General features: G+C 52.6%; 1 protein-coding gene across 9 annotated transcripts in view; it reads right to left on the minus strand.

The window, feature by feature from the left end:
- Positions 1–647: 647 nt before the first annotated feature.
- Positions 648–16,132, minus strand: part of RUSC2 (RUN and SH3 domain containing 2) — a 59,618-nt gene continuing 44,133 nt past the window's right edge. For 7 of the 9 annotated variants that reach the window (XM_019283316.3, XM_010395095.4, XM_010395091.4 and 4 more), the window contains 10 exons: positions 14,054–14,839; positions 13,361–13,561; positions 12,004–12,147; positions 11,004–11,080; positions 8,792–8,966; positions 7,651–7,756; positions 6,059–6,105; positions 3,805–4,786; positions 2,580–2,753; positions 648–2,263 (listed from right to left, as the gene is read on the minus strand). In XM_019283316.3, coding sequence (XP_019138861.2) covers positions 2,083–2,263; positions 2,580–2,753; positions 3,805–4,786; positions 6,059–6,105; positions 7,651–7,756; positions 8,792–8,966; positions 11,004–11,080; positions 12,004–12,147; positions 13,361–13,561; positions 14,054–14,839 — 2,873 coding nt within the window. In that variant the 3' untranslated portion in view covers positions 648–2,082. The remainder of the gene's footprint in view (positions 2,264–2,579; positions 2,754–3,804; positions 4,787–6,058; positions 6,106–7,650; positions 7,757–8,791; positions 8,967–11,003; positions 11,081–12,003; positions 12,148–13,360; positions 13,562–14,053; positions 14,840–16,132) is intronic. The other 2 variants (XM_010395089.4, XM_019283317.3) reach the window with 2 other exon arrangements.

Raw genomic sequence — 16,132 nt, forward strand, 5'->3', positions numbered from 1 at the left:
CTTCACTTGTACATTTTTTTCCAGCAGTTTTGACGCACTGCACGTGTGCAGATCATTTGTCCACACGGACGCAGCAAACTCCAGAGCGGTGTTCTCGCAGAGAAGGCTGGAGCCGCAAGCAGCGATTTTCCCTTCTCCTTTTGAGCTGCTGAAAGGTAAAGAGAAGAGGTGGCTCTTGAGGTTCATAGTGGACTTGGAGGCCCAATGTTTGTTGTGAGTCTAAGTTTAGAATCCCTGAAGTCCTTCCTTGTGAGTGAGCCATAGCCACTGAAATTCATGGCCAGGTTGTCCCAGCCTATGGGTCCCAGCCCACAACTCCTCCTTCACCTTCACCTTCCCATGACCCAGGAGAAGCAGATTCCAGGCTGAAATGGTGTGATCTGTCTGAAACCTGCTTGGGTCCCCGCAAGCAATGCCCAAGGAACCCCAAACAGCACTGCCTCCCCACAACCTATCATCATGTGTAGTGCCCACTCCCCCAACCCCCCAGGCCTGAACTGACAGGTTTGATTGCTGGGGGCAACCTATCTCCTCCTGAAGGTCTGGTGTAGGCTGTGGTGAACGCAGGAGGAAGCCTGGAGTGCAGTGTCCCAGCAACGGTAACCACCAGACCCTTCCCAGGGATACACCGAAATCACAAGTCTGGGTAGCAGGGAGCTCAATCAGCACCTTTTTTATTAATATGCATCATAAATAAAGAAATAAATAAAGGCGAGACACCTCATTCTAACAGGGAAATACAAATTAAATATGGTGCAACATCCGCTAAGCCATGTACAAGCAGGAGGTAACCTAGCAAGACCAGGGCCCCTTGCCATGGTGAAGCCAGCCCAGGCACGATGCTGTGAACAGCGTCAAGCTGGCCATGGCACCAAATACTGGCATGGCCTTTCATTAACACTGTTCCCCACCTGACAGGCAGGTGAAGATCCCCACTACAGCAGGCGGCATGAACATGGCAAGGAAGGGGTTGACTGGCATTGCCTCTACCAAGGACCCCAGGACCTCCAGTATCCCCTTGTGTTTGTGCACAACACTTATCCCCCCCACCCCACAGCACTGCTCAGCAAGACCAGAAACCCTGTGCCAAAGGGAGCACCACCCCTCCCTCCCCAGGCTCCCCAGCTCCCTCTAGGAGCACCCCCAATCTACTTGCTGGGAGCACTGCCCCCAAAATCCCTAGCCCAGTCAGGGACCCTGCCCTCATTCCCTCCCCTCCAGCGCCCCTCCACTGAGCATCCCAGGCGCTGGTTCCCTGCTCAGTGTGGAGGGTGCAGGGCCTCCCCCCAAAGCACCCATCTCTGCACAGGGTGGCACTACCCATCCTGGACCTACATAACACTGAACATCCCTGTGCCTTCCTCACAACCCCACACACCCCTTTGCTCCACACGCACACACATACCCTGTCCCCCTCCCCTGGCTGTGGCCACGCACAGCCCCAGCCCTGCAGTGTGGCACTGCCAGGCCACTTGTCCCAGTACACCCCACCAGGAACCACTACAGCACACTAGGACCGGGATGCTCCAGTGTGGGGGAGCCTACCTTGCAGTGCCCCATCAAACACAACCCCTCAGCCCAGCCTCGAAGGGACCCTGACAACGCAGGGTGCTCCCACCCCTGCGGCTGAGGATGCTGGGGATGCTGGAGGCTGCAGACTGCACTGCCACCCTCAGGGAAGGGACGGCCAGCATCCTGCCCCCTCCAGCATCCAACAGCTGGGCAGCAGGGCAGCGCTGCCCTGGCAGGGACTGCTTGGGTTCCTGTAATGTACAAGTCCATGGCCTGTGGGTGCTGGAGACAGTGCGGGGCGGAGGGGGGGTCAGGCGGTCCCTGGTGTGGCTGCATGCATGGCGATGCCTGGCAATACGAGGTGCAGCTCGCAGAAGACCCCGGGGGGCTAAGTTGGCCTTTGGCAGCTGCACAAGGAGGAGCAAGAAGGAACCACCTACGGTTACTGTATTCTGTAATGGCAGGAAAGGTAAGAAACTAGCAAGAAGCTGTGTTTGTTCCTCTGGCAGGGTAGGCTACCCCAGAGGAGCCTCAGCAGCCCAGGGAACTGTGCTTGGCCTCCTAAACGTGTCAATAGTCCTCGTCCTCAGGGTGGGTGACGTACATGATGGGCACCAGTCCCTTCTCAGAGCCAAGGCTGCACTGCAGCCAGTCACCATCCACCTTGGAGATGACCTGCAGAATATCCCCTTTGTTGAAGCTCAGTTGTCCTGCCTCAGTGGCAATGTGATGGCAAAGAGCTTTCACCTCACTGCAGGCAGAAGGAAAGTAGGGTTAGCTCACCTCAGGACACTCACCCCACCCAGGGACCACCACAGGCCCAGAGGAGAGAGGAAAACACCCCCTGCTTCCCTTGCCAGCCAGGCTCCCAACTGCCCCCCCAGCTCCCCACCACCCGCAGACTGTGGAGTTGTGGTGGATAGATGCACAAGCTGCATCACTGCCCCCAACCATTCCCTGGTCCACGACTACGAAGGGGGTCAGGCAAACTGCAACAGGTAGAGCCGTGCCACCCTCAACCTACCCCATCCCAGCACCTGCAGGATTGACCACTTGGTGCCACTCACCAGGTAGGGTGAGGAGACATCCCCCGGGCTGGTTGTGCCACAGCGGGTGCCTCAGGTGGTTCTGGATGGGGAGGATCTGGCTCTGGGGCTGCTTCACGCCACATGCTAGCCCCAACTGTCTGGGCCACCAGCTGGAACACGGACTTGTCCAAGCTCAGCCAGCCAGAGGGCAGCCTGGAAGGAGGAGACAGAAGCAGTCAGTGGCAGGAAACCGCACCCGGGGAACAGAGCAGCTGCTTCCATGGCAAGGTCATGCCTTAGAGGTTTGGCTTCATGCACAAAGTGCACTGCTAGGCAGTGCCCCAGGTCTCCAGGCAGGGAGAGCTCAGCTGTAACACCACAGCCTGGACTGGGAAGGACATTTCCAGTGGTCATTTTCAGGAGCAGTAAGGGTATATAGAGGGAGAGACAGTGCGGGGAGGTCTCAGCTACCGGGGACAACTTCATGCCTCCCCCTCAACCTGTTGTGAGCAACAGGGATGGCTCCATGTTCTGTACTCAGTATGTGGTTTTGGGAGGGATGAGGCGATGATGGGGCCGTGTAGCAGAGTTTAGATGCCAAGGTAGTGGTAGTGATGCCTTAGGTTTTAACTGTTACATTTTTCAAATTCTGTATTGCTTAGTGTGTAACTTCGAAGTTTCTTGTAGCCTGTTAACTTCTGCTCTTTCATGCTACGTAGACGTAACAAAGCCTGTCCAGGCCTGCTCTCCAAGGACACCCAGACCATCCTAGGTCCAAAAGGTATAAACCAAAGAGCAAGGGGGGCAAGCAGAGGAGAAATTACACCATTAAACTGAAGCTTTAATTGGAGAATTAACCCTGCTATGCAAATGAACCATACCTATAAAAGTGTGAAGAACTCGGGACCTGCTGTCCATCTCGGGGTCCATCTTGGCAATAGCCTCTGGCTCCCCAGCCAGGGGGTACCTTTGAAGGCCTTTCAAATAAATACCTACCTTATTCCCTTACTCCTGTCTGGTCTCTGTTTCTAGGAGGCCTCTTAAGGCATCAGCAGAGCTCAGACAGAAGAGGAAAGCCTATGAGATGGACTGAGCAAGGCAATGGGAAGAATTAAGGCAGGCTGGCAGGACTGAGCAGGGTTACAGACCCATGATGCACCACCATGGTGTAGCCCAGCGGTCAGCTATTGGCCTGACTTCCACCTGTACTGCCACACTCCAGGTTAACCAGCCCTTCTCAGCCCCAAAACACAGCTGCCCTTACCTGTTTGGTTGCCTGGGCTCTTTTTGTACCTTCCTGGACCCAAACAAGTGTCCCCACTTGATGGGCTGGCTGCCCTCTGATGCACTGGTGCTGCTGTCCTCTTGGGGGGCTGCTGCTGCTGCTGCTGCTCCGACTCTTTGCTGAGTTTCCTTCTCCTTGCTGCGCTTCAGCTCGGTAAGCACAGAGTCTGGGGGGCTGCCCATCCAGAAGGGCCAGCTCCGTTCTTTCACCTCTTCGCCGACCACTACCTGCTGGGGCTTTTCCAAGGGCTCTTCCACGGCTTCAGGACTTGGCTTGCTGGCTGCCTTGGGCCTCTCCTCCACGTTGCCCTCTGCAATGGGACAAGCCTCTGCACCCTCCACCACCCCTTCTCGGGGAGGTGGTGCCTTGTGGGTCTCCACTGACCTGGGCGCAGGGTTCAAATCCGCCTTCTTCTTCTCAGAGCGGATGAACTTCGAGCCTTCGGCTGAGCCCTCAATGTAAATCTGAGAGGTCTGCATGAGCTGGTACCACCAGCCTGCCTGTTTGTCCTTCTTCCCCTCCCATGTGCTCTCTTGCATCTTACTCTGCTCTTCCTGCCTGTCACCTTCTCCGCAGGAGGCCCCCACTCCCTTGATCCTCTTCTCACTCACAGCTTGCTGTGGGCTGTGCCCTGGTGAGATGTCACCATCTCTGGCACCCCCTTGGCACGTCTCAGGAGCAGTGCTGCAGCCGTCGGGATCCTCGCTGCTGCCCCGGGTCCGCATCAGCTGCAGGGTGGAGTGCACGGAAAGCAGCAGGTCCTGCTTCACACGCAGCAGCTCCTTTTGCTGCTGCTGCTCTTTGCCCATCTGCATTAGGTGGTGCTCAAAGAGGAGGTCCAGGTTGAAAGGCAGCAGGGAGAGAGGCTGAAGCAGGAGCAGGAGTTCCTCGAAAAGAGGCTGGCACACGCTGTGAGACAGGCACAAGAAGCCCACTGGCTGATAGTGTGCCAGGATGATGTCTGTAGGGAAACAGACAGGAATTAGAGGAGATGCTCTTGCCACCATTGCCAAGCCACCATGAAGCTGCTGAAGCTATGAGGAAAGGAGATGGACACCAGTTTTTGGTCAAAGTGTGAGGCTGAGGCCTGGGTCAAGAAGCACCAGTTGCTCTGTGAGCTCTCAGGAAACTGGCCCAGACAGAGCTCTCCAGCTGTGCCTGCAGCCAGGACCTGCCTGGCAGACTACCAACTCAGATGACCTCTGCCACCAAATGCCATGGAAATAGAATGGGAATAAAGAGCATGAAAGGCTTGTCACATGGGAAAATTCTATTCTTCAACTTCTGGAGACGAAGGAGGAGCTGCACATACGGGCAGTACCAGTCCCCTACAGACAGAGGTGTCAGGGGCAGCTGGGTACTGTCTTTCCAGGGACCTGTCAGGGCTGAACTGTGGGTCTTAGCAGAGAATGAACTAGCATTTCTATCTGTAGCATTCATAGTTCACTTGATTTGACCACATCTGTACTACCCCTCTGTCCCGTTCTGTTGTCAGGTCTCACTACCAGGGAGAGAGCTGGGAATGGATTTGTGGCCCCAGCCCAGTGAGATAACAAATTTACACCACAAACAGAACTTGCACCTTACCTCCCCTTTGCTTAGCTCTCATCACCCTGACAGCCCCAGCTTCTGCTCACACTTCCAGCTCTTAATGATGGCTTGAAATAGGTGGTTGTCTTCTGCTTCAGAAAGCCAGGATAAGCATAGATCTTATTCTATTCTATTCTATTCTATTCTATTCTATTCTATTCTACTCTATTCTATTCTAATCTGCTACAAAACAGACATATCCAGTAAAACCTGCTTTTTGTTTGTCAGATTTTCCTTTCCATTTCTTTCTATATCCCATGCCTGAAGAATTTCAGGTAAGCGTGCATATCTCTAGGCATACCAAAGTCTCAGGCACTGGGCAGGGAACATAGAAATTTGGGGAGCCTTAGATCTGATCTCCTGCAGATAGACTGAGGGATCTGCACTGATAGCCTTGGATAGTAGCTGCAGGTGGGAGGGAGAATGGAAGTCCAGGCTCAGGTGGAAGGAGCTGCATGGTACTTGGACTTCCACCTGGGATTTCCCTGGTACATTGAGACTGTGTATAGCTTAGTCCTTCGGCTCAGGGCAGAGAAGAGCAGCCCAAGCTGAGAGAGCAACAAGAGAAACACATTTCCATCCCATGCTCTATTTGTGTGCAGAATTTGGCTCCCACTGCAGCCCACAGCCCTCAGGCTCTTACCTTCATGGTTGTAGAGGTGGTTGAACCAGAACTCCAGGGACCGGATGCTGCAGGAACAGAAAATTAGCAGGGTAAGAAAGAAATAGTGAAGATCTATTCACCCCATCCATCCTCACTGTTCTTCCACAAGAGGTGTGGCTGGAAAAGGGCATTTGCAAAGCATGAGCTTGTGTGTGAAGCTCAGAGAAAGGACAGTGGCTCAGTCCCATCAGCATCCCCTGATCACAGCCACCCAGCCTGTCACCGAACATCTACATGGCTTTACATGTGCAGTTGTAACCCTTAACAACCATGTTTGCAGCAAGATTCCTCGCTATCTGCTCCTATGTCCTTGGGAGAGCTTTGTTTGCTGAGACGAGGCTGCTGTGGAAGAGGCAAATTATCTACAAAACGAAGACCAGTGCTGCTGGCTCAGCCCAAAATATGCTGGTATCCTGTGCCAGCAGGGGAGAGCTGGGTCACCTTGTGTGGGGAGAGCAAGGCAGAGCTTGTTCCTGCCTGTAGGAGTTCTACAACATCTGGAGATCTTGGGAACTCTGTTGCCACTGCCAGAGCTCTTGCTGACCACCAGAGAGGAGCAGGGGAACACCATCCTAGGAGCACTTATCCCTTCACCCACTAAAAGGTATTGCTGCCTTCCTCTGTTAAACACAGCACACTATGCACACTCCTTATGCAAACTGGAAGGGCCGGTCTGGAGTCCTAGAGCAGGGCAACCTCTCCTTCAGATCCTTGCCTTGGGAATGCCTTGGGATCCACTGCAGCTCCAGGAAACAGTGGTTTTGATGCCATGAAGATTTTTTGCCTTTTCTTTTATACCGCTGTTATACCCTTTTACAACTTCTGTATTCTTAGTGCTTTTTGCCTACGTTCTTGGACTTGTTTGTCAAGCTAAGAGACTAAACATTTTAGAAGCTTCATAGCTAAGGATCAGTGTGCCCCAGACCCCAAGGTCCTCTCCAGAACACATTCTGTAAACCAAGATAGAACCATCCAGGGGAAGGCTCCTTGGGGAGGGGGCTCACTTGAGCCTCTCATTAGAGAATCTTTAATAGATATGCTAATTAATAAAAACCTATAATGTCATACCCGATCTTTTGGGGTGGGCATTCGGCAGGGTGCATTTCAATGCATATGACCTGGACGTGTGCACCTAAGGATCCTTAAAATAAATACCAAGGTAAAATCCCTTTTCCCCTTCTAACCGTGTATGACTCTTGATTTTAAGACCAGGAAAAGGCATCAGTTTAAAGAGGGATTTCCAAGAGTAATTAATGCATATATTATGTCTAACCTCATATGAAGCTGGACAGAGTTTTCTCACTCAATGTTTTGGGGCTAAAACAGACTGACCCTGTTCTGCAGCTGACTACAGCCACTCATTCTCAGTCCTGACCTGGAAGGGGAGGGTTTGATCCACCTGGAGTTCCCTGAGGCTTACAGCTTCTTCCTTCCCTTGCCTACTTCTGAGAGGTGGCTTCCCAGATTCTTAAGTTTTTTTCATGGTCATCCGTGCCTGCCTGCATTCATGGACCAACAGCTGCTGCCAGCCCTGGACAGGGACATGGAGCCACCCCAGGGGTCCTGCTTACTTGAGGAGGCCGAAGATGAACGCGTTGAACCTCATGGTGTGGTTGGTGAGCTCTGTGTACTGGCTGATCTTACTGTAGAGGCTGTGCAGCAACTTCGTGGAGGGGCCTGTAGAGAGAAGCAAATGGTTGAGATTAGCTGTGGTGAGCAAAGCCAAAACTGCACCACAGGATGGAGCATCAAGGCAAGATGGATGCTGTCTGGGTGTCCATGTCTGTGTGTGCTTTGCCTCTCCACCACACCAGCATGAGCTCACTCCATCCCAACATTTAACCACACATGGGAGGTGGGTTGTGGTCCATCCCAGACTGCCACTCCAAAACTCTGGGAGAGTTTCAATACCACAAGGACCTGCCTCCCACACTTCAGTGTCAATCGCAGCCATTGGCTCAAAATCAGCATGTGAAGAGAGTACTGTGCTGCATGCTTATACTTTGGGGTGTCTGCAATCATAGAGATAACCCCAGAGCTGAAGATTTGCCATAATCTGGCTATGAGGCTTCCCAGTATGATGCAGAAACCAATGTGGAATTAATTTTGTTGGTTGTCTATCGCGGTATCCCGCAGTGGTAGGGAGGAGAAGAGAAATCCAGCAGGCAGGAATTGTGCAGCAAGATTCATTTATTTCATTATTTTACAACTCTTTTATACACTTTTCTCTTCATAGTCTAATTGGTCAAAGCATCAGCCACCCCTTGGGGTGACTGGCTAAAATCCTAAAACATCCATTGTCAAAATATTTTTCTACTGTACTATAAACAAGGCTTTGCAAGGTCGCAGGTGTTCATAGTTTATAGAACTCTACAAATATCTCCCGTGAGAGAGAAAAGTATCTCATGGGACTGGAAAGAAGCAACAAAAATTCTTGCTAGCAGCATTCTGTATCCACAGGTGTATTTTTATCCTTTTTTTTTATTGGTTTGGCCTGTTAGGGAGAATTTGCAAATTTCAGGGGAAATGCCAGTAAATGCTTGGGCACAATAGTGCAGTGTCTCTCCCTTCTTGCAAGAGCCAGTCAATGTGCACCCTGTTCCAATGCAGGAAATGTGTGTTTTGCACTCCCATCCTTAGAGCCAACCTTCCCCAGCACCTCCCAACCACAACTACCACAGAGCTGCAGGCACTGCTGCACAACATCCATACCTAGCTGGGTGGATGCCTCCACCACGCTCCAGGGGATGTTCCTCCTCTGGCCGATGATCATGTCCAGGACGTAAGCCTTGAGCCCATCACTCAGAATGTCCCGGACAGCTGGGCACAGGTATTTCAGGATGAGATGCCCCACATTAGGGCTCACAGAGCTGTTCCCAAGTTTGGCCTAAGGCACAACAGGCAACAGGGAGAGTGTTGGTAACTGTTTTCAAGGTAGAGATGCATGGAAACAGTTCAGCCCCACTTGCCTACTATAGGCACCCAGCAAGCAACATCCAGGCTCAGCAGCTCCTTGAACATGCAGGGTCTTTGCTTTCACTCCTGGTGCTTCATACACCAGTTGTGGATTGCTCTGTGCAAAGTCTTCCCCAGGCTGGGAAGAGGCAATGACTTGAAAAAAGAATATCCTAGCTTGGGAAGAGGATATCCCAATTAGAAGGGATGATGGGTTCTCCCAAAAGGTGTAACCAGGCTCTCCTGCTGGAGGAAGAAAAGAGCTGGGGATTTTCCTGCTGCTGTAGATTTTCTTGTTGCTAATTTTGGAGCAGGAAGCACCAAGCCACATAGAAGTACCAGCTGCGAGGGGTTAAGGAACACTTAACTCAGTGACATATCAAACTCTAACTCCTAGGGATTACTATGAATAAACAGGGTGAGGGCAAAATGGATGGCCAGAGCTCAGACTGAGGTGCAGAGGAAGCATGTAAGAGCCCAACACCAGCCGAGCAAGGACACATTCTGCTGCTTACAGTCTTTGAGCTGCCAAGGGGGTCTATCCAAATAGGTCAGGCAATGGTGTTCAGGGCACAGATTTTACCAGCTGAGCTGGAATTATACTGACCACTTGGCACAGGTTCACAAAAGCCCTGAACTGAAACTGAACTTGGCTCAGGAATAATCCTGTCAGATCCACTGAGCACGGCAGCAGCAGGGATGGATGCTGCCTTTTGACAGGTGAATGCTCAACCCCTGGCACATAAAGAAATCCAAGGTTAAAACCACTGCATTGTCTGATAAGCATATTAATGGGGGAAATGCTGAAATTATTCCCCAAACCTACACTGTAAGAATTGGAAATCCACAGTGAAGCCTTAAAAAGCCATGGGAATCTCAACAGCTCCAGTTATGTTGCAGAGCAATCTCTGCATCAGCAACAGCCGCAATTAGGGGAAAATGACTCTGGGCTCTGAGATAAGATTGAACGGTTTTGGAATCTGTCCCAGTCAGGTTTCTCCTTGGGGATGGCATGCCAGGGGAGTTGTCATGTCCAAATAGCGTCACATTGCTGCCCAGAGTCGCCTGACTGAAGCTGAGCATTCAGCACTGAGAGGAGGCACCACAAACATGCTGGGTGTCACAGGACTGCAAACAATGCCTGGTACAAACAGAAGAAAAATTGCTCTGCTTCTGTGTCATTCCAGAAATGGGGGAATGAGGGAGCACAGGCCAAAGACAGCCAGCCCCAGGGCAACCTAGATGCACTTGTGTGTTATTCCAGAAATGGGAAATGAGGGGAGCACGGGCCTAACACAGCCAGTCCCAGAGATGTACTCTGACTACAAGAATGTATTCCTGGTAAGGGCTACCATGGGGGTGACCAACTGCCCCAGATGGGCAAAGACTGATGCACTTTTTTATCATTATTGAGCCCCGTGAGACACTGAGGGATGGGGAACACTGCACTGTGTCCTGGCACCAGTGCCAGGCCAGAGTCACAGGACATGTGGAGGAGGGAGACACAACTCTCCACTGTGTGAGATAAAAGAATGGTGTGCTGCATCAGACCAGAAGGGCAGCTGGTCTGGTATTTTTTCTTATAAAGAGCCATAGCAAGTACATAAGAAAGAGTTAAACCAGAGCAAACATATCTAATACTTGCCTTTTATACTTTCACGGCCTACAACTACTTTCAACTCAGACACTAAGCTGGACATTATTCCTAAGTGTTTAGTAAACATCAGTGAATTTCCCTTCCCTGTGTTTTTCCTGATCTTCCTTTAAATACATGTACTTACTGCAGTATGCAGCAGGAATTGTCACAGATTTACTATCTGCTGCATGGTGTGCCATCACCATTGTTTGATTTGTTCTTGGTACTCCTGCCTTCATTAGGTATCCTGGAGTTTTTTACTGGAAGAGAATGGAGAGGCAATCTTGCTCCATTATTCTCTGTGTCACTCAGAATGTCGAATGCTAGACATACCTTCACCCCTGCATCCCTGCTGGTTCCAAAGTGAGCCACAATCAGGTCAACAGCAGTGTTGATAGCCTTCACCAGACCTAGAGGGAAACAGCAGGTCAGAGAGCTGCCTGAGTGGCTGCTAGGACAGACCCTGACAAAACACTCCTTGAAGTAATCAGCTAAGGGCACTGCAAGGCCATGTCTGCACACAAGCCCTCTTTGCCAAAAAACATGCAGACACTCTCCTAAATCCTCACCAAAAACTGTTCCTGCTGGTTCCAGCACTCACCTATCAGCCTCACAGTAGGAGGACCTGTCAATATTCCCACGGGACAGGGACCATCACCTCCACACCCCATCCACTGAGACAGAAGAGATGGGATCTGAGGCAATGAGTCTTTTGCTGCCTTGGTGCCACACGGAGGCAGGGCAGAAGCCTTGTCTTTGGCAGGTTCTGTAATGACTTTCAGTAACAAGCCAGTGGTATGTAGTCTGACATCTACACCAGGATAATGTGAGAACAGAACTGAAACGGGAGGGAAAGCTGCCACCTGGTAATCATGAACACATAGCTGGCAAAAGCATGGGAACCCTTCTGCACATCCGCTTCCTCTGAAATTGTAACAAATCAGCTGTCAAATTCCCCATCCCCAACCCTGCCTTCTAGCATGGATCCCACCACGGCCATATCTTGTCCTGCTCTGGAGTCCTTTCTCCCACCTTTTTATATAATTGATATAATTTTATATTACTTATGTAGGCTTGAACAGACTTTTTACCTGAATTACAAAATCTCAGGTTAGCACATCTGCAACGTCACACAGATACACACAGGTCTACCCTTGTATGTAGAGCCTGAGGTGGCAGCATGCCCTGCCTTAGGATCACACTCCCGTGCCTGTCTGCTCTCTCTGCCCATTCTTGTGCGCCTAAGATCCTTTCTAATCGTATTTCCTGGCACAAGCAGCTCAAGCACACTCTGTGGCACATTGCACGGTCCACCGGAGATGCATGGACTCACCCTTCTTCTGCAGCAAGTCGATGGAGATGGACTCTGTGTTGCCATCTGGGGAGAGGCAGAACTCAGCAGGAGGTTTCTCTGCTAGCGAGAAGTAGTCAGGGAAAAAGTCATTGTAGGTAAGCTGGAGTTGCCTCATAGACTGTCCTGTGGGGACAACACAGAGGGGACAAGGATCAGCCCCAATCCCTCACACTAAAGCCTCTTTCATGTTGTTTGCTTTTCCCAGAAGCAACCTGCACCAGCAGCAGTCTTCATGCCAGCCTGTCCTCTGCTGGGACAGCAAGGCCACAGGCTTGTTCCTGCCCCAGCACTGGTTTGCAATGTGTGCCTGAACAGTTGATCCCCATCACCTTCCCAGTATCCATCTCCAGCTTGACTGGGGGCCCAGGGGCTCTGGAAGATGCCGTGGGAGGCTCAGTCTCATGGGCTGGGGCTAAGGGAAACCTTGCTGCACCAGAGTCTCCAAGCTGCTGCAAGCAGGGCAGGAGTCAGCACAGAGAAAATCATTACTTGTCACACACAGGCACCCACAGACAAGAAGCTACTATGTTTGCTGCCTGTCCTCTGGGATGGCCTCTGTTTTCAAGGGGTGAGTGACATCCATAGGAGTTCTCCCATGTGCTTGACTTCCATCTGTTTGACTCTGGGGTATGCATCTTCCCTTGAAGAAAGGATTGAGAAACTGTTTGTGCTGGCAGAGTGAGGTATAAGGCTTTGAGGAATTCCCTCCATGGCTTGAGGCTAGCCTGTAGATGCTCTCCCTCTCACAGACAGATGACACTGCTCTCCCCACAGGACTCTTGGAGGCTCAGTCAAAAGCAGCCTGCCCCTGTCAGCCCTTCCTGCAGCGGTTTTGGAGGACAGGGAAGACCTTAAGGGCAAATCGTGGAGAAGATAGAGTCCCATAAAGGCTTTAGTGTTGTCAGCTGCCCCGTGAAAGCTACAGCTCAGTGTGGGCTGGGGCAGATGGTCAGGCACTGTGGGGCCAGACCCGAGATCTCCAAGGGCCCCCCCAACTCCTGTGTGAGACAAACTACAGTCTGGCCACAGCCCAGGAGCATTTCTTGAGGTCTAAATGTGCTCTTGCGCCATTCACTTTGCCCTTCAATCCAGCTCAGAGCTGGACGTGACTGCTCTCACCTCACGCAAGAGGGAGGCTCCACAAAGATTTGAACCAGTGAAGCAATTTTCACCTTCTTCTTGAACCCTCCAGCCCCACTGTGAATGGATGTATCATCCCTCCTGCTCTGAGCAGGCAGAGCAGTGATGAATCCAAGCTTAACCTGAGCCCCAAGGAAACTGAGCCCGAGTCCCAAGGTCACCTCCCAAGAACCCCCAGCAGAAAGGTGGTGCGCACCGTTCAGCTTGCAGTGGAAATGGCTGGTGCTGAGAGCGCCAGGCAGCTCAAAGATGGGGTTGCCCCGGTTCAGCCGAGGCTCTTGCTGCCTCCTGTCCAGGCTGCCTGCTAAGCTGGGCAGCCCCGAAACGCGGTCCAGACCCAAGGGGTTCCTCCGCCTGTACTCCCGCCACTTCAGCGCTTGGGGGGAGAGGTGGTTCGCTGGGATGCCACGGGCAGTGAGCACCAGACAGGATGACGAGAGCACACGGGAGGATGCAGACGGGAAACAGGAAGAGAGAAGAAGAGAAAGAAGGAGGACAGAGAAAGAGAGACAGCACATTACTCAGAGGTCCAGCAGCGTTTCAGGACATTAGCACATGCACATGAGGACAAGTGGAGGCCGCTGCCTGGCACAGCAGGCCAGGAGCTTGCATGCCCTCATGGCTGCAGGCATAGAGGCAGCAGGTTTGGGGTGCAAGCACCTGGCATGGGGTGCTGTAAGACCAGCAGCCCACACTGCCCTCTCTGGAAACACGGTGTAGGAGTTGGGACTGGATGGACATGCTCTTAGCGTAGGTCTTCCTCCAGCACCCGGATGCAATTTTACCCTGGTCTGTGGCTGTAAGAAATGGTGGTACTATAGGGAGCAGCCATGGCTGTAGGGAGCTGGAGACGCTCCAGACTAGCAGGTCCTGGAGGATGGGTACCTACCATTGACAGGCCGTATTCCCATGCTGCTCAGGGGACCAGAGCTGCTGGCTTCACTGCCACTTCTCCAGTGGGAATCTGCATGGCCTCCTACTCTGCTCATGGACAGGCCACCCACCGAGAGGGGCGGGAGGGACCCACTGTGGAGTCGGTACTCGGAGAGTGGTGGGCTTGGCTCCAGCGGGGCCTCCTTCTTGGGAATCAGCTTGGGGTTCTCCTTTTGCCTCAGGGTGTCAGCTTTGGTGGCTTTGGAGGGCTGCATGGCACTGACAGCAGGGGATGACCTCGTGGGAAGCAGGTTGGCAGAGATGGGGCAGGACCTGCTTCTGGGGGGCTGGCTGTCTTCAGCTCTCTCTGCGGTGGGCGAGGAAGAGGAGTCCACGCTTTGGAAGAAAGGCATGTTGCACCGCACGGGGGAGTAACTGCCCAGAGGGGACGGACGGGTTGTTTCGGGGCCAGGCTTCTTGATGCCCCCATCACTGCGCGAGGCAGCTCCGTCTGCTGAGCGCTGGGTCACGAGCATGCCATGGGCTTGGCTCCCCGCCACCGCCGCCCGCTCTGCCGAGGTGGCCAAGGCCGAGGACTGGGAACTGGAGATCTGCTGGCTGGCAGACCGGTTGCTGGACAAGCTGTAGAGCTGGGAAAGGCTGGAGGCAAAATGGCTGTGCAGGGCACGTGCCTTGGGTGGCTTGCTGAAATGGTGCTGAAAAACAAAGGGCTGGATGGGCAGCGTTGTGGGACGCTGGTCCTTGCTGTAGCGTACTACAGGCTTGCTGTCTGTGCCACCACCTTCAGAGAGAGAAAGGGGAAGAAAGTGTGAGGACAGGCAGAGCGACAATCATCGTCAGCCAAGCAGATTGCAGGCAAAAGGGAATGTGGTCTCTGTTGCAGAAGGAAAAGGGTGAGCTAGAGGCCAGTTACAGACTGGTTCAAATCTGAACTGGTTATGCACACCAAGAGCTGGCAAGATAAACATATGTGGCCCCAAATGCAGAGTTTCCAGCTGTCTGGAAGAGCAGAGCACTGCACCAGGAGCTTGTCTGTCCTGGTAGGGTCACCAGCTTCACATCCTTTCCCAATGCCTTGCCAAAGTCAAGGCCCAACACTTTGTGGTACAGTCAGATTTCCTATCTGAAAGGATCTGACTGTCCCCTCCCACATGCACTGCAGACTTGCCCAGCCCAGCACAAAGCATTACATGCAATAGCACTGCAGCTCTGCATCCCACATCGCAACATACTGGTGCTGTTGCAAAGGCTGCCTGCTTCCCCTTCTCCCTCCCTCTTCTTTCTCCTGTAACTGTCCCCGCTTTGGAACACAGAGCTTCCTTCATCCCCCTGCCTCTACCAGACCTTAGCAGGACACACCCAGCATCATGCCTCCAACCCTGCAAAGTGCCAGTCTACTCCAGCAAATGATGTACTGGGATGTCCTGAGGGAGTCTGGTGGGCTGATCTCCATGTGTACATGCCTCCAGCTCCTGATGGGGCCACAAACATCCTGAGGGAGACAGCTGTGACACACTGTGCGTTCAGTGCAGAACACACACAGCACTGGTTACACACATGGGGCTGACTGAGATCCCTGATCAGCCCTGGTGTTACCCAGTGTCTGTGGGGTGCTCCAGACCTTTCTCCCTGTAGCCAGCTTTTAGCAGGGCTTGCTTTCCCTCTAGTCCCTCTCAGAGATTCTGGGCTTGCATGCTGCTCTGGGCTGCAGCAAGGCAGATACATGTCCATCTCCAGCTGCAGGCAGAAGCCTCCTGCACAGCCCTAATGCCTGCCTTGCTGTCACAGTGCAGAGGGAGGGACCCCATTGGAGTGGTGGGCAGCAACTGCTGGGATGTATTACCCCGAAAGCTCCTGTCTGCCCCCTCCTGCCTGAGTAGGGCCTGCTCCTTCCAAGCCCTCCCTCTGAAGCTAAGAGGGCTGCTCCCATGCTGCCCTCTCCCTGTAGAGACCCGCCATCCCAAACCAAGCACACACTCAAGGCTCAATAAACAAACAGGACAATAACTAAAAATCTTTTGCTCCAAGGGCCAAAATCTCTCCCACCCCTGACATGGCAATAAACCACATGTTC

Source organism: Corvus cornix, chromosome Z (genome assembly GCF_000738735.6).
Source record: "Corvus cornix cornix isolate S_Up_H32 chromosome Z, ASM73873v5, whole genome shotgun sequence".
Classification (NCBI taxonomy): Eukaryota; Metazoa; Chordata; class Aves; order Passeriformes; family Corvidae; genus Corvus; species Corvus cornix.